The sequence below is a fragment of the Temnothorax longispinosus genome, chromosome 2 (genome assembly GCF_030848805.1).
Source record: "Temnothorax longispinosus isolate EJ_2023e chromosome 2, Tlon_JGU_v1, whole genome shotgun sequence".
Classification (NCBI taxonomy): domain Eukaryota; kingdom Metazoa; phylum Arthropoda; class Insecta; order Hymenoptera; family Formicidae; genus Temnothorax; species Temnothorax longispinosus.
This window is the reverse complement of record NC_092359.1, coordinates 10,086,535-10,109,901: the sequence shown is the minus strand read 5'-3', so window position 1 is coordinate 10,109,901 and position 23,367 is coordinate 10,086,535. Positions and strand designations below refer to the sequence as shown.

General features: G+C 32.8%; 1 protein-coding gene across 4 annotated transcripts in view; it reads left to right on the top strand.

The window, feature by feature from the left end:
* LOC139808211 (dystrophin, isoforms A/C/F/G/H) overlaps positions 1-23,367 on the top strand; it is a 472,682-nt gene that overhangs the window by 11,143 nt on the left and 438,172 nt on the right. For all 4 annotated transcript variants that reach the window (XM_071769944.1, XM_071769943.1, XM_071769945.1 and 1 more), the window contains exons 3-29: positions 8,933-8,994; positions 9,266-9,358; positions 9,884-9,961; positions 10,176-10,268; positions 11,330-11,419; positions 11,508-11,706; positions 11,902-12,059; positions 12,140-12,535; positions 12,661-13,302; positions 13,392-13,514; positions 13,593-14,072; positions 14,160-14,317; positions 14,394-14,761; positions 14,886-15,238; positions 15,311-15,745; positions 15,970-16,122; positions 16,595-16,756; positions 17,354-17,656; positions 17,740-17,883; positions 17,955-18,125; positions 18,287-18,460; positions 18,539-18,655; positions 18,789-18,908; positions 19,795-21,279; positions 21,415-21,639; positions 21,716-22,231; positions 22,344-22,981. In XM_071769944.1, the coding sequence (XP_071626045.1) occupies positions 8,933-8,994; positions 9,266-9,358; positions 9,884-9,961; positions 10,176-10,268; positions 11,330-11,419; positions 11,508-11,706; positions 11,902-12,059; positions 12,140-12,535; positions 12,661-13,302; positions 13,392-13,514; positions 13,593-14,072; positions 14,160-14,317; positions 14,394-14,761; positions 14,886-15,238; positions 15,311-15,745; positions 15,970-16,122; positions 16,595-16,756; positions 17,354-17,656; positions 17,740-17,883; positions 17,955-18,125; positions 18,287-18,460; positions 18,539-18,655; positions 18,789-18,908; positions 19,795-21,279; positions 21,415-21,639; positions 21,716-22,231; positions 22,344-22,981 (7,936 nt within the window). The remainder of the gene's footprint in view (positions 1-8,932; positions 8,995-9,265; positions 9,359-9,883; positions 9,962-10,175; positions 10,269-11,329; positions 11,420-11,507; positions 11,707-11,901; positions 12,060-12,139; positions 12,536-12,660; positions 13,303-13,391; positions 13,515-13,592; positions 14,073-14,159; positions 14,318-14,393; positions 14,762-14,885; positions 15,239-15,310; positions 15,746-15,969; positions 16,123-16,594; positions 16,757-17,353; positions 17,657-17,739; positions 17,884-17,954; positions 18,126-18,286; positions 18,461-18,538; positions 18,656-18,788; positions 18,909-19,794; positions 21,280-21,414; positions 21,640-21,715; positions 22,232-22,343; positions 22,982-23,367) is intronic.

Here is a 23,367-nt window from a genome sequence, read left to right as displayed (position 1 = left end):
TAGCCGCGAATGAAATACCACTCGATATTAAATTAATATGTTATTGATTTACACCGAAGATATCAGAGCTATTAAAAATTGTCGCGGTGACATACATGCGTTATGTCACGTACATATACAAATTGAGCCAGTGCACGCGCAATGTTCAATCTTGCAGATTTGAGTTTCGTGAAATCACACTACCGTAAAAAAATACCGCGTACACGCAAAATAATCATGTATCAATACGCTACAATTAGTGCAAACATATTTGGATGAATGATAAACTAATTCAGATTATAATGGTATGCAGTTAGCGATTACACATGTAAAAAATTTTAATAAATTTTAGAAAGCAAATTAAATAATAACGATAACTGGGAACAAATTGTGTGAATATAAGTTGTCATATTAGTTTGTTTAAATTATTGCGGAGTATTTTTACAAGCTACAAAAAGATTTACTTTTAAATAATATAATCAAGTATTGTTATTAACAGATTGATAATACATAATGTAATTTGTTATTACTGTTTATACTAATAAATATTTATTACTATCAATAATGATTTTTTTACAAAGAAACTTACGTTTTGCAGGTCCCTATTAAATTGTTATAAAATTCAGATTGTACAAAATAAAACAACATAATTATGTATATAACGAAATTGCAAATATATTCTGACTTACAAAGAGAATATATATATATATTTCCGGATTGTTATTCTCTCTAACGGATTAACAAGTTTACTCCAAATTATCCCTTATAATGTAGTATGCTTCATGAAAGATTGATGTTTGCATCGTGAAACTACATCATTGCACGTTGTAACATGTGCTGCGAATTTAGGTATATAATCGTAAATTTAAATCCTCTCCTGCAAACCAGGCTAACTGATCGTTATAAATTTAAGTAGCGTTAATACTTTCTATTCCATTAAATTTTCTTCGTTTATATTGCACGTTCCGGAACGTTGCTGTATTCGTTGTAGCAGGCCAATGAACCATTACTTAAATATACGGTCAATATATCTCTCTCTATATATGTATATATATATATAGTATTTAGAAAGGGGCTATCGTTCGACAGTTTGGTAGTATTTGTATTATTACATTTAAAAATTACTTACAGAATGTGGAGCCAAAAATCACTGCTTTTAGAATAAACTCAATTAAAGATTTAAATATTTATTAATCATCACTATTGTAACGTAATTATTACAATATCCGGAGTTAATTTGATGTCAATAAATAAATGGCATTATCATTTATATGTAATGAATATAAAAATATATGAAGGCCTTAAAAGAATAACAAATAATTGTATATATTAAAAATGAGTTTATAATAAAGTATTCACGCTACAGTGAATTCGATATCCTTCATAATACGTATCGTAATAAAAACACGCAAATTTTTCAAAGTATTAGCCGAAGTATTAATGAACAGACAGCTGCATCGATTAATCAACGCTTTGCCACTCCCTTCATTTTTTGTTCAATTAAAAACGTATGTATTACATCACAATGTTAACGACGGTACCACCCTGTGTACCAGCCTTATAACCGATTGCGTTATTCACTCTTTCGATTATTCTATTAACTAATATAAGATGATATTGAGAGATCCTATCTTAACGCGAACGATTTCTGTGAAGTTAACACACTATTTTCAGAATTTCGATAATTGATAAAGTTCTGGCTCTTATCCAGAATTTCCGATATATTTTATGATTAGAAAATAGTTTGAAAAATAAGGTTCTAAAAACACGAAGTGCATACTTCGCGTTATACAAAAGTAGGTCATAATTTTTATATTTTAGTCAGAATCGATGTTAATATTTTTTTATGAGATTTTTGAAGAAATATGAAAAATTTCCAATGCCAGACTTTTCCGAAGAAAAAAAACAATTTTATTCGTAGAAATATTGTTAGACAATTTCAATTCGAGATACTACAAATTACTGGTACCCGGTTTCAATCGGCGTTCGATGATCGTCACGTGAGAGACACAGAACGCGCAACTGGTATCCGGACTGTCCGCGTTCCCATGCGGACCCTTGATAATTTCGTTAGCTACCGAGCTCATTGTCATAGTTGAACACTCTCGTGAAGGCACGCACTGGCATTATTCGGTCCCATCAGAACGCTTGACCCGCGAAACCTTTCATAGTGTGGTTAGGGCCAACGACACGCGTGCTCCAGGCACATTCACAGAGAAGAAGTGTGCCGCACTTGCACAGCCGGCAGTGGTCCGCATTGTCAGCTCGTTTAAACAATTGTTCGCTACGCGGTTGGTTTATTTGCATAGTATACATGCTGCTCCCAGCGTACGCGCCCAGCTTGGCGCCATCAAGCCGAAGAGATTCAGCCGGAGACACATTTAGCTTTTTATCATCTAATTATTCTAATATATACAGCATATATTCTAATCTATATGGGTTCAGACTAGTCACACAGTGTTCCGCAAAAAAAAAGAAAAAACAATAATTTTACTGAATAATACTTTATTGAATAAAACAATTTACTGGGGCTAGATATTATAATAAAGTATTAATTACCATATCAAATCTATTAAAGAAGTAACTTTTGATATAATGTATGTCTAATTTATCTCTTTATTATGTCTGACTTGTACTTTATTAAATTTTACTAACATTTGTGATTTTGAAATAATTTCTATAATATATTCGTCTCGTAAAAAAACTATTTCTTTATAAGTTCGATAAACGGTTTATCGAAAATATATTTATTGGTTAATACTTTGTGCATTAAAATTTTCAAGACGTGTGTGCCTTTTCACCGTTTTAATGCTAAACCCGGTTCTACGTCGCGTTCTTTTAATGTGAATCATGTTCTTATGATGCAGATCGCTTTTAGCGATAACTTATTTAAGCATGCGTGTAAGAATATTATACGGAGTCTCATAGTCTCTACTTGGCTTACATATAAGTATGTATAGTGCTAGATACGGTCATCTGATTCTGGATTTTATTCGTCACATATGAAGACTAGCCAGCTTGGGGTGAGAAGAAGCCAGCTGCAGCTAAACGAGAATGCGGGCTGAATTGGCCATGGCATTAGCTGGCGATGAGCGAGTTGCGGCGCGGCATCCCGCGTCCGTTCGATTAGGCCGATTGGTTTTTCGCGTGTAGATTCGCACTTTTCGCAGCAACCGGTCGCAAATTATCCCGAAAGCAATGTGCAATCGGTTTTATCGGCTGAATAAGTGATAGGCGCATGCCGAGTTAATTTTTTTATCCTTTTGCTTCTTCTTCTTATTCTTGTTCTTCCCCGCGTTCCTCATTTAACGAAGAGACGAGAAGAAGTGCTTTCGATAATCTCTTTTAAAGGCCCTTCCACAAGAATTAACTGCTCGTGGATTGGCGCCTCGGTAATCTTCGGTTATTTTCATTCGCGCGAATTCCGGTGGCAAAACGTTCCGTTCGATTTAAAAGGAAAGAGGCACGAGAAACGGCGGATCTAATCGGTTCGTAGTTAAGAATGGCATTAACTTGCGCCAGAAGATATTATCTCGATCGATAGTATGCCGTAAAAAAATGATATAACCTTGGCGACTGATATTCGATCTTACTGCGACAGCGATAGGTACTGCAAAACCTAGACACTGCGAATGGCGTAATTATTTACGGCGAACATCATTAATAGTGTGAAACATGTGCATAATTATCGTTCAATATTGCATTTTTTTAGAGCATTGCGAAGTATCAAGTTTATTATCTGATTTATAATTTGCAAAAACGGTCGCGCGTTAGGATTACATAATCAAATATTTAATGAGTTATTATTAAAAGACAGTGCTTTTGCTAAAGCTGTTGAAAAAAATATAAATCGAAAATTGTTCAAGACAAATAGTTACAATACTGGCAATAAAAAATTGCCAGAACATCTCATTTTGTATTTTTTTTTCGAATAAATACAATATTGGTTTTTTTCCAAAAATTTTGTTAAGCTTTTACTCTTTCTTTAAATTCTTTTGAATTGTTTTTTATATAACGATAAAAACTGGTTTTTTTCACAATTGAATGCAATATGTATATACTGAGATATACTTATTATATTCGGTAAAATCAGAATCTTCAGAATCAAATCTAAAATATCTAAAATTTATATATGTATTTGTTAAGCTTTTTGACAAGGAATACAAAAATACACATTTTATTAAACTTTACAAGCTAGAAGATAAATTTATTTGACGAAATGCTATTTAATTTATTATCTTATCATCGGTCTTGTCTTATTTTCATATATTATTTGTGCATATGCGTATATTAATGTTATTTTAATAAAAACTTCTTTTTGCTATTGCAAGTTTAAAGCGCGCAGTTCTCAATGAAAAAAAATTTTATTTATTTAGAATAATTTAATAGCAGAACCCCCGAATACCGCAGAAAATCGCGTTTAACCATTTCTTTTTTTTTTATTTTAACGTGTCGACTATTGATGCACGGAAAAAATTTTATAGTAAATATTACTATGGTGTCGCACTAGCTGCGGAACCATCGAGGAATTTCAAGTTAAAATATACTATAATTATTGTTTTAAAAACGATAAAATAACGTAATTTTTTCCATAAACATAGTAATTTAACTTAAAATTCCTCGATGGTCCGCAGCTAGTGCGACACCATAGTAATATTTACTATAAAATTTTCTCCGTGTGTGCTCGATTTTTTTCTGTCGCTCAGAAGAGGAGAGGAGGCTAAGTTTAGCGGTATAATAGTTTCACGTGGTTGGCACTGTTTTCTCAACAAAGTGTTATCGATATTGTGGTTCGTTCAACCCTCACGATCATTGATTAGATGCGAACGCAGCTTTCAGTCGATTAACGATTCGTAATGAACGGTTATCGCATTAAATCTGCAATGTACCTACATTTATCTGGATAGTAAAATTTTCAATAAAATTGTATATTTTTTTAATGACAATTTCGGGAGATTTTAACTTTTGTTTTGTTTTGACAATTTATACTAATTTTTTGACGGAAAAAAATTAATTCAAGTTTCTGTGACGTTTAAAAAATACCACAATTGCCATAATTTTACAAATTATTAAAATTATTATAGTAATCAATAACATAATTTAAACTTAAAAGTTAAATAAACTGTGAATATAAAATTTAGTCAATAACATCTTGATATGGAAGAATAGTTAAAGATGGTAATAATGAAAAATGCATCGAATAAAATGTATAATCCATTAAACAAATTTAATTTAAAGATTAAATATATCCAATCAATAGATTCCAAATACTTATATGCATGGTTGTATGTGAAATATACAAATGCACACTTTTGAATCATATATCGATGTTAGTGCTATAATCGTGCTTTATATAATTAAACATTCTTGATTATTGTAGCTTTTCATAGAAAGTCCAGAGGAAATGAAAATAAATTAATTAAAATTTTTCGAAAACAAGAAATTAAAAAACGTCAAAAGATGCTAAATTTTTCGATACTGTCTTTTCATTTCTATCATAATTAATTAATGATGATAGTATATAATATATATAAATGAAGAGAGAATAATATGATGACAAACGTATTTCTGAAAACTTTAGAAATTATTATAGCATTAAAATATAAAATTAAAAATTATCGATGTAAAATCGGAATTGTGAAGCTGTTATAACACATATATGTTAAAATATAATTTTCTGAGAACGGTACGTATAGTTTGAATACTTTGAGCTACACATACTTGTGCTAATTTATAGTAAGACGAAGTATTTACAGACACACAAGTCCTCTGTTTGCTTAATGGCGGTATATTACTGTTTATACTATGCTTTGAAAGAAAACGAGCGGATGTGCATACCTAAACAGAGTCGTTCTTAGACTAAGTCGGAGTTTAACAAATATTTTCTGAACAGTTTGACATAAAATATATTCTATTTTAATATTATAATCGCAATAATTTGTATATGTGTGTATATCTGATTTCAGAAAGAAAAAAGTGCAATCTTAAATTTATAAATAAATAAATGGATTAGATATTTTTCTTTACGTGTAAAAAACAAAAAAAACCTAACACGTTTGGCATATTTCAGTTCTATATCGTTTTTAACATTTACTATATAAATGTAGTTAGGTATACCTCATGTACAGTTGATATCTAAGAATAGAAGATAATTAAGATTAAGAAGATAATTCACAAAATATGAAGCGTCTAATACCGTCATGGATATATATGCTATAAAATTTGGCTCATTAGCATTTATCCTCTCAAAATCAGTTACATCTCAATCTTAACGATTATTTAAGATTTTTGTCAGGCTAATTATCCACATTAGATGTTGATACATGCGTCAGAACCGTTTTTTCATGTCTCTGATATAATGAGAAATCGTTATATGTGCGCGATTCAGACTTCGGTATGGCGCGATAAGATCCTTTGACAGAAGATGTACGACGTTCGGAGAAAGAAACCGCCGGATCGTACGCAAGAACTCGTTGCACCATATTCGGAAGCGCCGTATTTTCGCAGGACTGGACGAAGATATCTCACCGCCCCGGAACAGAACCGCAATTTTTTTATGTTTATTAATCTCAGCATGCTGTTCGACGGTTATCAATAATCGTTGCTATTATTTAAGATTTAAATAAAACATTGATTGGCATATTTTCATTAATTTGTATGCGTTGGTAACTTCTATTATATATACGTATAGAAATATATTAAAGCATTATATGGCAATTTTTGCTAATCTTTTAATTGATTATAACACGACGAGCGTTAACAGATAATTCGGTTTTTCTTCTTTATCTGATTAATTTATAATGGTAACTTATTCGATTGATATAATATGATAATAAAAATATAATATGATTGCGTGTGTGTTATATAATGCAATGATAAATTTAAAAAATTATGTTACCCCTCTTCTGTCTTCTGGATCGATAATCCCATTATTCTTAATGACGGTATTTCCCTAATGACTCTGAGCTTTCGTGAGGTAAGCTCGAAGGCGACCGACTTCCGCACGAGACAGATTGTCTTTGCGTGCGTTGATCTCACGACTTACTTTACTTTTAAGTACATGATCACCATTTGCGATTTCTTCCCGTCTGCACGTTACTCACGTGAACTATGTTTCCTGAGAGACAAGTATGTCCATTCATTCATTCATCGGTAATGTCTGTTGGTTAGCGTGTTTTCCTTAAGGCTCGTTAAAGTGCGCTATCGACTATGGATGACTTCCAGATTCCAAACGAGGAGTCAATCTTCTGGACCGCACCGAACGGTGCCTTGCATTCATTGCAGAAAGAAAGTTCTCTCCGCGTTTGGAAATCGACGTAAAATTTTCTTCTTAAAAATGTTCTTAAAAATATTTGTACATTTTTTGCACCACTATCCATCAGGAAATACGATAGAATGTATACCGAGACTTTTTGTTCGGGTAGTGGTGTGACAAGTGATAAACAAACAGGATTATACAGTTTGAAAATTACCATTGACAAGATCCTCTCTTGCGTTGCGAGGTGGTTACAAGTTCTTTCTGCGTGGCGTTAATTTAATATGCAGCGATGCAAGTGCCACGTGTCGCTCGTCTAAATATAATTCTCTAAACGTGTCAGAACGATGCTGGATATACATATATTTCGCGAAACGTGCGGGAGTAACGATTCTCTTCACATCATATAAACATTCCAAAATGCGTGAAAGCTGACATCACCTATCTTTCTATTTTTATCGGCGCGGGCGTGCCGACGCTCGTAGCTTCCTTATAAGCCGGTTGCATGGCATCACGACGCATGAAATCAGCATGCGATCAATTCGCCACCGTGCGCAGATGATGATGACGAGCATTCGGTCGATGCGGCATAGCGTCTTGTGTACTTAGCAATCCGATAAAATGAACAGGTACTTATAGTATTCGCGGCTTGCTGCTCGGTCGACCTAAATTTCGAGTTTACTGCTTCAGTCATCGAGGTCAACTAGTGTCAACGCGATAGATGATGATGAGCCGCCGTTGCTGCGTCGGCAATAATTTTACGAGCGAGTAAAACCGCCAGCGGATCAACGACTGTTGCTCCACTTAATTAATGTATTATAAATTGCGAAAGTATTCTAAGTATTCTGTTCATAGACCGCGTAACGAATAATTGAGGATCCCCGAGACAAAGTGACATTCGCGCGAAATCTTTCCTTCGCCGAGATAAATGTTGCCCGGAATACAGATAAATCACATCGTGGAATAAATATGTTTATTTTAGTTATCAAAAAAGTCATACATCTCAGTTTGCCTCTGAATCATGGTTTAGCGACTATTTCTCAGTACAATAAGAGAAATATTTCACGAATAAGTAACCATAAACTTTATTAATTTTTGACGATGTAACTGTATGATTAAATTGTAAGCAAAGAAAGATACAGATTATACACGCGGAATAAGCATTCATTAATCACACGTATGTATGTATAATGTCAGATTGTAAAGGTATACATATGTTGATATGAAGTAAGCATACGTTATTCATTATTTGTTAATTTGTTAATTCGATTATCGCGATTGGATTGTCTAATCTGTTTGTTTAATTCATACCTATATACATGTTTGCATACAAAACGTGAAAATCTAAGAAATTCTTTGATTTCTACCGATTATAATATTAAAAAATTATCGGTTTATTAAAAGACATTTTTGGGAAAATTTTAGGAAAATGTTAATTAAGTAATACTTAATTAACATTTTCCTAAAATTATATACTTAATAAGTATGTACACTCGAGAGCTCGTACGTTTATTATCAATTTATCTGGTTATAATATTATATTAAATAACATGGAAAGACATTTAACTTCTATAATTTTATATTAATATTGAATATTATGTAATGAAGTATTTCTGTATTTCTCTTAGAATATTTTAAAGATTTGCTAAATTCCCCCCAAAAGTTTATTAATTATAATGAGTGATAATAATATTGCAGATGAGCGAGAAGACGTGCAAAAGAAGACGTTCGCCAAATGGATAAATTCGCAGCTTCTCAAGGTAAAGGATCTTCTTCGGCCCAATTACCATTCGTCTGTTATTATACACACACCATTTATTTCGCGGGGCTGTCCCGCGTGCACGGTATGCGAGAGGAGTTTCGCTCTTAAATCTCTCCATGCGTGGAGGAACGTAATAAGCATCTACTTGTTACGCGTGTTCATATTTCTCTGTTCGTTATCTCCTAACGCGATATAATAGCTCGTCGAGGGCAGCTTCCAGCGATGAAAAAACCGCGAGACGGATGTTTAATCTGTCTTACTTTCCGTAGAATCAACACGATCCGATCAGCGATCTGTTCATCGACTTACGAGATGGAAATCGCTTGCTGTCACTCCTGGAAGTGCTTACTTCTAAGACTTATGTAAGTATGCCGCATGCCTATCTGTATGTGCACACCATGATAATCGCCTAGCGTGGCTTAGCGGCGATCCGTGATTTCGCGCGAGTTTTTCCACGTCGGCGATAGACTGTCGAAAGCGTTCTTGGGCTCTTAGATCGCGCGAAGGTGATCGTTAGAACATCTCTCTTGGCCGACGGCACTTCCTAATAAAATTATTCCTCATGCATACCGCGTCAGCACACTCGCGTTCGCCGTGGCGAATTGCGAGCAGGTGCGCGTGCATCGCGCGGGGATATTTGCATAAGAGTGCACGATTACGAATGCGCGGTAGGCGTAAGAATGTTCCATTCCCGAGATATAATACCGTGTTACAGCATTTGCATTGCCCCTACACAGGTGTTGGCTTTCATCGTTGAAATTTATTTTGCACAATGGCTCGTATAGAATTAGTAGCTTTTATGTTAAAACAAGTCAAGTGAGTGCCAGGTATAAGTAAGGTGTGTTTAAAGCGCGGCTAATATAATAGCAAAGATATTTATTTTACAGAAAAGAGAACGCGGTCGGATGCGAGTGCATCATCTCAATAATGTTAATAAAGCATTGCAAATTCTTGAACAAAATAACGTAAGTACATAACTGCAACATTTATGCTTGAACTGCAACTGTATTATGCTAGAAATATTTAACAGCTAAAAAGAATCACTATAGTCAACAGAATCACGAAACAGAAGCAGATGGCGAAAATAAATCTTGCTTTATTTAATATTAATTATAAGATATTGTTTATATAAGTAAATCATACAATTCTGTCAAAACTGTATAATATTATGTATTTTAGGTGAAACTTGTCAATATTAGTAGCAATGACATTGTCGATGGTAATCCTAAATTGACACTTGGTTTGGTGTGGAGTATTATTCTTCATTGGCAAGTAAGTTTTCGATAACATAAATATTAAACAGAATAATAAATTTCTTTCACCAGTATATAGAATAACAATTAAAGTAATTTAAATCGACCGTGACTGGCAATATATAACGTCTTTTCGATATGAACATTGAAAAACTGTGAGCCAACTTGGTTTGTCGGATTCACACAGCACTTTTTTTCCGGATCAATCATCGAGACATTATTAATTTTGACCATGGTTTTGGTCAGTTGATGTAATTTCTAAATTAAATAGTTTTTAAATTTTATTGCGAAAAATATTACCCCAGCCAGGGTTTAAACCTGGAACCTCCCGTATACCGTGCGGGTGTCTTGCCAATTCGACCACTGAGGCTGTAGTAATATTTATCGCAATAACAACTATAAGATGGAGCACCTAAATATTAAAGTGTACAAATTACAACAGAATTCTTTTTTATTTTAATTTGCAATAATTCAGTTCATTTATAATTTTGGAGATACCTTTCTCTAATTATGCATCTCTCACAGACCATTTTATCATCAAGAAAAAAAACTCTTATGTAAATTAAAATCTGACTATAACATGTCTTTGATCAATATTAAGTATAGATCGTTCATGTCATGAAGTTTTAATTCATTATATATATGGAACGGAACTGTCAGTTTATACGAGACTATTTTCTACTTTCAAATTGAAAGGATATTGGAGACTCCTTGAATGAAATAGATTTAAGTCGAACGAGCGTGACATACAAAATACCTTTAACCCAGCAATATTGAAGGAATTAATGAATCATTTACTTTCAATGGGAATTGAATTTAGTTTTCTTAATTTAGATTTGAATGGAACGTGAGGCCGACGATATTCGTGTATAAAACATTTTCTTTTTATTTTATAAATGATAGAAATAGAAATAGAAAATATAAACAATAAAATATAAATAAAAAATATTTTTAAAGCAAAAGCATTTTTAGCTAAATTTATTCGGATTTTTATAATCGTTTTTAGGATATCGATAATTTGTATTTAACATATAATATGTAAGTTCTCATTATTATCAACTTTTCTATTAATGTCAACAGGTACATTATCATTTGAAAGATCTAATGACAGAATTACAACAGACCAATTTAGAAAAAACACTTCTTGCTTGGTGTCGTCAAAACTCACAGGTAATATGTAAAAATATTATAGATATGTATCGAATTCATTAAAATAAAGTAATAATAATTTTATCTTTATAATCGTTTTTTTTTTTAGAATTATCCTGGTGTTGATATTAAGAATTTTACAACATCCTGGTCGGACGGCTTAGCATTTAACGCAATCTTACATAAATGGAAACCTCACTTGTTTGACTTCAATAATATCGCGCGTAAGCATCCAAATGCTAGATTGGATCATGCTTTTCGGCTCGCACAAGAACATCTTGGTATTGAACGTCTTTTGGATCCCGAAGGTAATTTAGCTCGAGACACGTTCTACATATATTGCATTATACAATAACGATAATTCTTAGTCTTTGCATCTTGTGTATTTGACACGAAAATTTTCGAACATTATATTACTTATATTTTGGTTGTCAAATCTGTCAGATTATAGAGCAAGTCATCGACATTATACGATTATATGACGATATTATATTTTATTTTAGATGTCAATACTTCAGTACCGGATAAAAAGTCCATAATGATGTACGTTATGTGTCTCTTTCAATCGTTACCACATTCGGGGGACGACATTGGTGAACTAGATCTTTCAATCGCAAGTGACAGCACTCCAGTTAGTCCCGTTACAACACCAGGCACAGAGGTATGTGAATCGTGATTTAGCAAATGAGCCAGAGAATTATATCCTTTTAACATGTGACACGTAAAAATATTAACTTACAGACTACTTTAACGTTCGGCAATTTCGGAATGCCGGCATCTCGCCCGATGAGTTTAGCTACAAATGTTTCCGTTGAGCTTGGCGGCTATCAGGTTGCGCTTGAAGATGTTCTAACGTGGCTTTTGGAAGCAGAAGATAAATTGAATCATGCCCCCGAGCCGGGCTCGACTCTAGACATACTGAAACAACAATTCCACGAGCATGAAACCTTCTTGATGGAACTATCCGGTCATCAAGATGGAGTAGGAACTGTTCTGGAGGAAGGTGCGAGATTGTTAGCTGAAGGCGGATTGCATAAAGATGAAGAGCACGAAGTTCGTGTGCAAATGTCTTTACTAAATTCCCGTTGGGAAGGACTTCGAATGCGCGCCATGGAAAGGCAAACAAGAATTCACGAGGTATGCTACATCTATTTTATCGATAAAAATACTCATAAAAATAATATATTGCAGAGAAGTATTTTTAGTACATACATTCAATTATTTCTTAGTTTCTTACAAATGTAATCTATGGTCATTTCTAGGTCTTGATGCAAATGCAACAGGCTCAGTTAGATGCGTTACGACAATGGTTGACAATAACTGAAGATCGAATTTCGTTGATGGCAGCAACCGAATTAAATCCATCAACCGTCGCGGAACAACTGAAACATCTTAACGAATTAGAACAAGATATTCATGCGCAACAAGACATAGTCGACGGTATGAGGAACATGGTGGTGGTTGTGGACGAAGAAAATTCCGAGGCTGTTTATGCGCAAATGGAGGACCAATTGTCTGCTCTCGGTGAACGCTGGAGTCACATCTGCCGGTGGAAAGAGGAGCGGCGCCAGCGATTGGAATCTTTATCTACGTTTTGGCAAAATATTACTGATGATTACAAAAGGCTGGTAGCATGGTTGAACGAAACAGAAATTACACTAAAGCAAATGGAAGCTAACCCGGCATCCGAATTTGGCGAAGTATTAGACAGAATAAAGAAATTGCAAGTTCTTAAAGCAGAAATGGATATAAATCAGAAGAAATTAACATCTCTACAAGAATCAATTCAGGATTTAGATGGTAACAGCTCGTCTTTAGAATACGCGGATATTTTGGAAAAGATCGAAAATCTGCAAGATCGATGGGAAGCCGTTGGACAAATCATGGAAGTACAATCCCAAAGGGTAATTTAAGATTTTAGAATATTACATTTAAAATATATTTTGTTCTTTAATTCTTAAATAATATATTTTTATTATATTGCGCATTATAGATAACAAATTCTGGATTTGAGTTCGATTTAAAATCCAAAGAGAACATAACAACTATTAAAGGAAACGAATGGATGTCCGAAACGGTAACAAGTATAGCATATAAAGAAGAGATTACTGCAACAGTACGTATATATTTTCTTATTATTCTCAATATTTTTTGTATTCGGTTTTCGTGACTAATAAAATACTTTTCTTTTCAGTCAACACCACATAGTGATTCAAAGAAACGGCGTGTTGATAATACTACTAAACATGAGTTTGAATCGGCATTACTTCAACTATATAAATGGCTGGATTACGTCGATTTAGAAATTGGCCGTTCGGAAGGAATGTTTGACGAATTAAGCGTGGAAGAGAAGAAAGTTGTCTATAAAGATACTCTTACAGATATGGATTTGCATAAAAATGAATATGATAAAGTTCTTGAAATTGGTAAACGACTTATCGATGAGTTAAAAAATGCGAACGAGTCTACTGAAGAAGAAGAATCCAAGATTAAAGACATACAAAATTGTTGGACAGCGACAAATAATCGTCTTCATGAGATAAAGAGACGCATAGATTATCTGGAGGAAGTAAAGAAATTCCGGACTGAACTAGCTAGTCTAAATTTGATGTTGGAAAGTTACACCAAGTGGTTTGATACAAATAAAGAAAACAATCAAATAGAACCATTTAGGGTAAGCTAAAATATTGCCTTTAATATAATTTAATTTTTAATATGAATGTACGCTATTTTAATCTTAATCTTAAAACATTTTATTCAGGTTAAAATAAAATCAATGAAATCCCATGATGAGCGCATAAGAAAGATACTTGAAAAAGCAAAAGAATTGTCAGAAAATCAAGTTGCTGTTACAGAAACTACTAATATGGACGCAGACGTAAAAACTTTTCTGACTAAGTGGGAGAATTTGTATGCAATGTAAGTATTATTGTAAATATATACATATATACATATTATAAATTTGATGTGTTGCTTAATAGAATGTAACATTCAGGTTATCCGAACGATTGACTGAAATAACTAATGCCATTGATCGAACACCGCCTAAAAAATACATTGAGGCAGTCACCAATCTGATATCGTTTATTAATAATGTGGAAAGTGTTCTATTGTCAGAACATATAATTATGTCAGACGAGAAAATTATGGAAGAGCAAATAAAAAGATTTAAAGATATACAAAACTCGTTAAAAGAACAGGAAGAAACTTTCAAATATGTTAACTCTACTGGACAAGATTTAATAGCGAAGATAAATGATGATTCTTCAGGACAGCGACTTAAAGATGAATTGCAAGATTTAAATACTAAATGGAGTGATATTCCTATCATTTTGGAAGAGAAACAACAGACTCTTACCAAAAGTAAATAGAAAATAAATATAAATACATGTAATATAATGTAAAAGTGCTTGTTTTTTATCTAGTTATTATATTTATATTATGTTATGACTTCATAAGAAATGTATTAATACAATGCATGTTTCAGATATCACAATTTTGCAAACGTTTAATACTGAACATTCTACTCTTGAATCTTGGTTGGAAAAATCATTATTGTATCTAGAAAATTTATCTAAAGACAACATTATGGATAATGTCAAAAAAATGGAGCATAAATTAGAGCAAATTCGTTTGTTTTCTCAAGAAATAGATAAAACAAAACCGCAATTAGAAGCACTTCGATTATTGGCAAATAGAATACTCGAAAAATCTGAACCTAATTTTGCAAGCCTGTTAAATAGCAAATTGGAAGCTGTAACATATAAATGGAACACAATTGTTAACGAGGCTAAAAGTTTAAATGACAAATATGAGAGTACTTTAAAGAAAAATGATAACGTAAGTATACATGATCTTTATAAATAAAAATATAAAATATTTTTTGTTGCATAATAATTTTGTTTTCGTTAGATTATTAATGGTATAGAAGATTTTACAAAGTGGCTGTCAAGTTTAGAAAAGGAGATACCAATAGAATCAAGAATAACATCTTCAGTTGAGCTGTTTCAAGTTCGTGGTCGATATCAAGCGCTGAAAGACAACATTGACAAACGAGTGGAAGAATTTAGAAACTTGAACGAAATGGGAAATGATAAACTATTAAGTTCAGAAGGATCATCCGTTCAAGAGCTTGGTAGACGCTTCACTTTCTTAAATGCACGATGGACGGATGTTACAGATCGTATATACGAACGCTATAGACATTTACAAAATGCTAGTCATGAGTACGGGGAATTTCGTGCTTTAGTGGCACAGGAAAGTGATTGGTTGGATAAGTTAGACAAGCGATTAAAAAAATCGCCTAAAACTGCTGCAGACGCCGAAGAAATTTCGGAAGAGCTGGATGTGAGTAAATTGTTCAAATATTTGATAATAATTATCCTATAATTTAAATCAAGTAATTAACTCATAAAAATTAAAATTTAAAAAATTAATTTAGTATCTTTAGTAATACTTTTTTGGGAAAAAATTGAATTTTTTCTTTCTAAAGTTATGTAATTTTATGTAATTCTTTCTGCGTATAATACACACACAACATACACTAAAAAATTATATATATTATATTTTAGGATTTAGAAAATTACATACGAAATCATCCGGAATCTAGACTTGAGAAAATTCAAGAAATTGGTAAACAACTTATTGACAGTAATATTATGACTCATTCTATTGAAACAGACGTAGAGGGATTAACAAATCGATGGGAAAACTTAAACAAGCAGGTATGCATACACATGCATAGATATAGAGATCTATGTTTGTTACTAATATAAAGTGTATGATTTATAATACTAAGATATATTCTAAAGAGCTTATGTTATCGAAATGTATGTATGTGTTAAGCATAAGCAATAAGTTTTGAGACTTTAACAGCTTGTAACCATGCATGTAGCATTATTACAAATTGCTCAGAAAGATTATGTTCGTGCGAAAATTATCCTAACTATAATATAATAAAAGTATAAATAGATATGCAACAAAACATTAAAGAAAATCTTTAAATATTATATGTATAATTATATATATATATATATATATATATATATATATATATATGTATACATATACAATTGTATAATATAATCTATTATGTTTTTGCTTGGCTGAGAAAAGTAATGATCATTCATTGCAAGTCTAATACTTGCTTTGTAAAGTTAGTTTAGTTAGAAAGATAGAGTATTATGTTTTGAGTAGGCAGGGCAACGGGCCAAGCTGTTGGAAGGATCAGTGAAGCAAGCCCAACAATCGGAAGGGCGTATCCTTGCCCTTCAGCATTCTTTAACACAAATAGACTCCGTACTAACTGCACGTCTTGATTGCGACCTCACTGCTGATGATTTGCCTCACGATTACCAGGTCTGTCCATGAAAAAAATAATATGTATTATGTCATATCATAATTAAAGAAGTAATATATAATTTAAAAATATTAGAACTGTATCGGTTGCAGTTTTGTTGCTTGTGAATAATTATCATTTAAAAGTCTTATTAACATATACAGTTACTATGATAAATATATTACACAAATAATTTAAAAATTAAAAAAACAAGGATATCAGAAGATACCCAGCAAACACAGAATACACCTAGTAAGCAATTTGATAGCAAATTGTCACCAAGATGGCATCAAATTCGTTCAAAGGTTAATCTTTGATGCCATCTTGGCAACAATTTGCCATCAAATTGCTTACTGGGTGTATTCTGTGTTTGCTGGGTAGGTATCAATATATTTTTTATTTTATATGTATCTACCGATTTTGAAATCACGGAAATAGCATGATCGAAAGAATGTGGTTATTAAAAGTTGCATCTTTTATATAAATTTTACTAATTATATCATAAAAAGAACATAAAACTTTACTAATGCATATGGCGTGTCACGAAGTATGATATATATGGTAATAGAACAATAGATATTATTTATCTTATGTATAATTACGTATTATGGCCATAGAAATTAATGGAAGAATTGGAACAACAGCGTGCTACGCTCGAGGAAATGGCATCACAAATTGAATCGTACAAAGCTTCTGGTAAACAAGAAGCGGCACTTCGACTCCAAGAACAAATGTCCCTAATTGAACAGAAATATGTTAAAGTGCAAAGAAAGTTTCAACGCTTTCGTTGTCCGACCAATATAGAACCTAGATTATCGAGAGCTTTACGAGAACTCAGGGGAATAGAAGAAGCAACTTGTTTGCTAGAATTATCATCGGCAGATCCCGAAGTCATCGAGGGTCAATTAAAACATTGTCTGGTAATATTAAGTTACACGTTTATTCATATATTGCATAATCTAATAAACTAATGCACATCAATAATTTATTCATTGTCTTACAGCGTTTTTATCAGACTTTAAGTGAGATTAAAAGTGAAATTGAATGTATAATCGTAACTGGAAGAAAATTAGTCGAAGATAAAGCGGTTCCCGAACCGGATAAATTTTCAAAGCGAATTGACATGTTAAAGGAATTATATAATAAGGTATTTAAGTTTTATTAATTTTAGAAAAGAATATATCAAAAGAACAATTCAAATATTTAAATTTGTTGTAGCTTGGTCTTCACATAACGGAATTTAAATCTATATTAGAATCGGCATTAGATTTATCACGCGACATGCATAAAAATATGGCGTATGTTAATATGTCTATCGAAAGCATAAATAAGGAACTAGATACGCAAAAAAGCATGCCCGATTTGCCGGTAAATGCGATATATGTACGAGTAAGTATATAAATTCTAATAATATATATATTTCATTACGTTTTTATATTCAGATATAACATTCATTAAACAACATTTAGTATTAATCGTGTTTTTACATTTGAATTGAATTATAAATGTCTTTTTACAAACTGTGAAATTTATATTTCATGCCATTACAGGAGACTCTAACTGAAGTAATCCCGCGTCTCAATGTTATAAGAGACAAATTATTTGTATCGCAAAACCAATTCTCAAAATTATGCGATCCTATGTATCTTAAGGAAAAAATGTCCGACGTAATTATGAGATTAGCTAATACAGAAAAGAGATTGCGACTTTGTCAAGGTTCAGAGGTAAATGTCTTTTATATAATACTATAAATCTGAATATTAAATAAATATATATATATTTTTTTTCATTTTCCGTAAAAGGATGAACCTAACGTTGACGAAATAAATGCGTGGCTTGTACAAGTTGAAGAGAAGTTAAATAAATTAGATGCAGTTCCAATTGATCAACTTACAGAACATCACTTTGAACAGTGCAAGGTATCGAAATGTTCTCGTATATGATATTAAAATACTATATGTACGAAATTATGTATATTTCTTATCCTTTAACGTATAAAATAATTATTTTGATAAAACATTCTAAATGTTTTTAACATTATCTCATTATTAGGCTGTGCAAAGTGAAATGATAGAAGCAAAACCGAAAGTCAATCAGCTTCAACGTTATGCGTTTTATCCCCAAGTAGCCGAAGTATGTGAAAAATGGGAAGACATCTCTAACAGAATACAAGTATGTACCTAATTTTCACCCAAAATTGTGAAATTTGTTTATCTATTATCTTTTTTCTAAAGTCAATTTTTTATCATTCATTGCTTATTCGCTCATGGCTTATTCTTTGCTTTATACTTTAACAATCGGTATATGTAATGCTTGTGCTTGTTAGTACCATTACGTATATCTCTCTATCACATAAAACATATCTTCATTAATACATAAGAAAGACTTATTATGAAAGACTTATCACTTTCTATTAAATATTAATTTTTTTAATATCGAAAATTTCTAATATCAGAAATGTCATACCCCATTCTTTTTTTGCAGCAGGATTTAAATGGAGCTATATGTGTTTTAATAAGTGTTACTTTCTCTATAAATTATTTGTACATCGTATCGTAATTAATATTATATTTTTTGTTTTCGAGACATTTTTGAGTATTAACATATCAAATTAACATGTATATATTAAATTTATATTATTATACTTTTATATTACTTCTCGATAGTTTGGAATATCTCGTTTCTGTCCAAGAGGTGGCTCTATCTCTGTAAATAGTGTAATTACTGGTACAAAATAAGTATATATTTTGGTGGATGGAAGGATTTGTATTTTTACTGATTGTTTTATGGTATTGTCGTATTGTCTCTCCCCTTGTACAAAACCTATTTTTTATGGAGAATTTAGACAAGTTGCAAAGCTAAAAAAATCTAACTGAGTGATAGTTCAGAGATTTTTGCATTGGTGATGGATATACACGAAAAATTCAGCTTTATACGCACAGTGAATCGCATTGTCACTTTCATTAGACCATGCTTAATATTGTTCCACTATTAACATGCTCTTTCCATTAACTGTCGATTGTCCATGAAGTTTCTGTCACCTATCATATTTTCACAGGAATGGATCCACAAAATCACAGACAATTTGTTAATAAAAAGTAAAGCAGAAGCTTCTAAGGGGAGAGACAATTTTGGACGCAATAAATTATTTAAACAGCTGGAACAAACTTCCGCACATCCTGCCAAAAAAGAAAACAAATTAATAGATGAGAATAATGAAATTTACGGCATAGGATATTTTAATCCTGCATTTGATGATAATCAATGTGCTGTTGTTAATACGCCTGAAAGCTCGCCCACTGATGTGCCTCATCGAAGCAGGAAGTCTTCCGCTAAGTCGGAAAAAGTAAAAACTAGAATTGTTGACGTTAGTAGAACGGTTAGACGCAAATTAGACATGAGTTCCGTCCCCGATGTTGTTCAAACATCTCAACCACAAGTTGTTCAGATTGACGACGACTTGTCTTCACCCTGTTCCGATACGGACATGCATGTGACTGATGAGGAAGAATTCTTTCTGTCCAAAAACAGTAAATTATTCTCTCAGGTATCTAGCAATACTTTGACAGCAACAGAGACGAAGATGGACTTTAGCGCAGCTTGCGCACAGCAGAACCCATTTCGAATTGTAGAAGTGAAAGAAATGGAAATTGTAAAATCAATAGCGTCACCCGAAGATCATGTAATCTTGCCGAGTGCTAATGTCAGTGTCGGATTGATGCCGCAAGTAGTCGAAAGGGTGGAAATTGTTGAAGATACCGAGACAGAGGCTGAATCGATTGATACTGATACGGAAGACAAGGAAGTTAAAGGAAAAACATCTTCTACCAGTACTGCGGAACAGATTGTTAAGAAAAAAGAACTTGTGCCAATTTTAAAAAAGAAAGCTTCAATTGAACCTTCTGCGCGAAATATTAAAAGACTCATACTAAAGTTAGATTTAGACACTGATCAGGAAACTGTTACCGATTCGAATAAAAGTACATTTTCTAACGATGCACTATTAAGAAAGGAAGAGGTCGACGCAGGATTTTCAAATGCTGAATGTAGTAAGGTAGATCAACAATTAAAAGAAAGATCAAATAAATCACCTAAGATAACATCCTCATGGAAAGATATAGAGAGTGTAGCGGAGTATCTTATATTAGATGATAACGAAGAAATTGAAAAATCTGATGTAAAAATTAGTGAACAAACAGAGTGTGTTACGGCACAGAGGTCAGTCGCGATGCAAGGAGACAGGAATAATCAGAAGAAAATGACATTTGAGAAAAGTACTGAACATTCTGTAATACGTGAAAATATTGGTAACGCGAGTCGTAGCGAAGAAGAGAATCTATATAAAAAGTCACCATTGCTGAAACGTATAAAGACTCTATCAAAAGATGACACGTTAGAAGATTGCGAAAGCTTTTACGGTAGCGATAAGGAAACAGACGATGCATTAATATTTTCGGACGATACAGAAATTGATGTTGGTAGTTCCAGTTCAGATGGAGAGGATACTAATTTAGGAGAGCATGTTGAGCACCTCTTGGACAAGGTAACATGCATGTCGCACAGACGCGGCATTCATGTCAACCAGTCTGTTATTTATTCCAAATCTCGATTATATAGGCCTAATTATAAGAATTCTTCGGAATTATGTCTCACACAACATATTTTTCTTTTCTTTCAGATGAAAGTTGAGAGATCTCGGCCAGTCATGCAACATAAAATGGAAACAAAAGCTGTTCATGAGAAACCGTTATTCAAAAATCCGATGGTTGTCTCTCGAACAGCGTTAGAGAAAAATATTTTGGAATTTGAACAGTTAGCACAAATGATGCTATGCAGGATGGATGTTATGTTGATGAGTATCAGTGGTATCTCTAATGAGAAAGATCCTACTAAACGTCTTGAGGTTTGTATAATTAATTTATCTTTATGAGTAAAGTATTACTTATATAATATGTAATTTATATTTTCATGTATTACAGATATTGAAAAGTGAGATTAGTACTCTTGCCCCAGATGCAGCAGCTTTAATCAGTAAGGGAGATGGTTTAGTTATGACGATACATATGACTGATCCTGCACGGGCAGAAAAAATAAAAAATGAACATCAAGATAAGCTGAGAAGCAAATGGCACCAAGTTATGGCGGAAATTGAAACGCGCAGAAAACAAGCACAAAAAGCGGAAGAAGTTCTACGACAATATAATAACATAATTACGGAATTTGAAGACTGGTTTAGAGATGTACCACTGAAGCTCGAACAGGCTAACAATTATGAGGGTCAATTGGAATCAATCATTGAAGAATTTGATGCAAAACAAGTACAAATACATAAGCTGAATGAGTTAGCTGCAAAGTTGGAAAAATTAAATGTTGGCTATTCGAAATCAGTATGCTGTAGCATTAATAGCAGTTGGCAAAAAGTTAGTTCACAGCTCAAGAGATTCAGTGGTAGCAAAGACAAGGACAAACACGTGACTGATAAGAAAGTAGAATTGGTATGTTTCAATACTGTTGTGAGATATATTGTAGTTAAATTAATTACTATTAAAAGGTTTTAAATTCGTTGAAAAATTTATGGGATTTATTTTATTTTATTTTTTTTTTTAGGATATTGGTGGCGTTAATCCGCAAGAGTTTATCGCACGCATCAGCAAATTGAGAGAAGCAATAGCGACCGTATCGCGATCTTTGAATTCTTTGCCACTGAATGGTAAAGATTACGAGCTGTTTACAAGCCAAGAAGAATGCTTAAAGAAAATTAATAACGCTTTAAATATTTTGAAGCCAAGTATCGACGAAGTAAATTACGTTTGCGAAAGTGTCACGCGGCAAGCCAAAAGAGAGCAGTCTGATCAAATAAAACATTTGAGCGAGAAATTGCAAGACGAATGGACGGGCGTTAGTCAGAGTTACATGGAAAGACATAACCGGTGGATTAAATGTTACGAAAAATGGAGAGAACTTCATAACACATGCCAGACATTTTCGGAATGGTTAGATAAGATGGAAGACGCCTTAAACAAGTGTCACGTTTTCAGTCATTCTAAAGCAAGTAAAACGAAAACTTTCGAACTAGAACAAGAAGTTTCAAGAATGCAAAGAACGTTAAATAATATTAATATAATGAGTACAGATATATATAGCCGAGCTTCCACTGAAGATGTAATAGAATTACAGAGTATAATCGAAAATATCAAGCACCGTTGGAACAATTTAGTAACCGAAATAAACGCGCGAAAGGAAAAGTAAGTAAGACATACGTTATTTTCAAGACTTTAGAATAGATCAAAATTATTTATGGATCTTTGTATCCGCTTTTTTTTTACTATTTAGACATCTTAAATAAATATATGACTTTTCATAGTTAAGTAATAGCCGTTTACGATTTATGAATTATGAATTAAGTAAGAAGTTATGACCTGCTAATGCAGACAAGTATGTGGTATTGCGAGGAAAGCTCGACCCAGCATTGAGCTATTTCAGTTGTGATTTGCCTGTGCTGCTGTGGTGAAGTCAGTCAACTCAGAATAACCTCAGAATAAACGAACATCTTCGAGTTTCTCTTGTAAATCACATTTTCGTGTAAAACAGTAATAGATATTATAACTTCGATTACAATAATTTCAGTAAC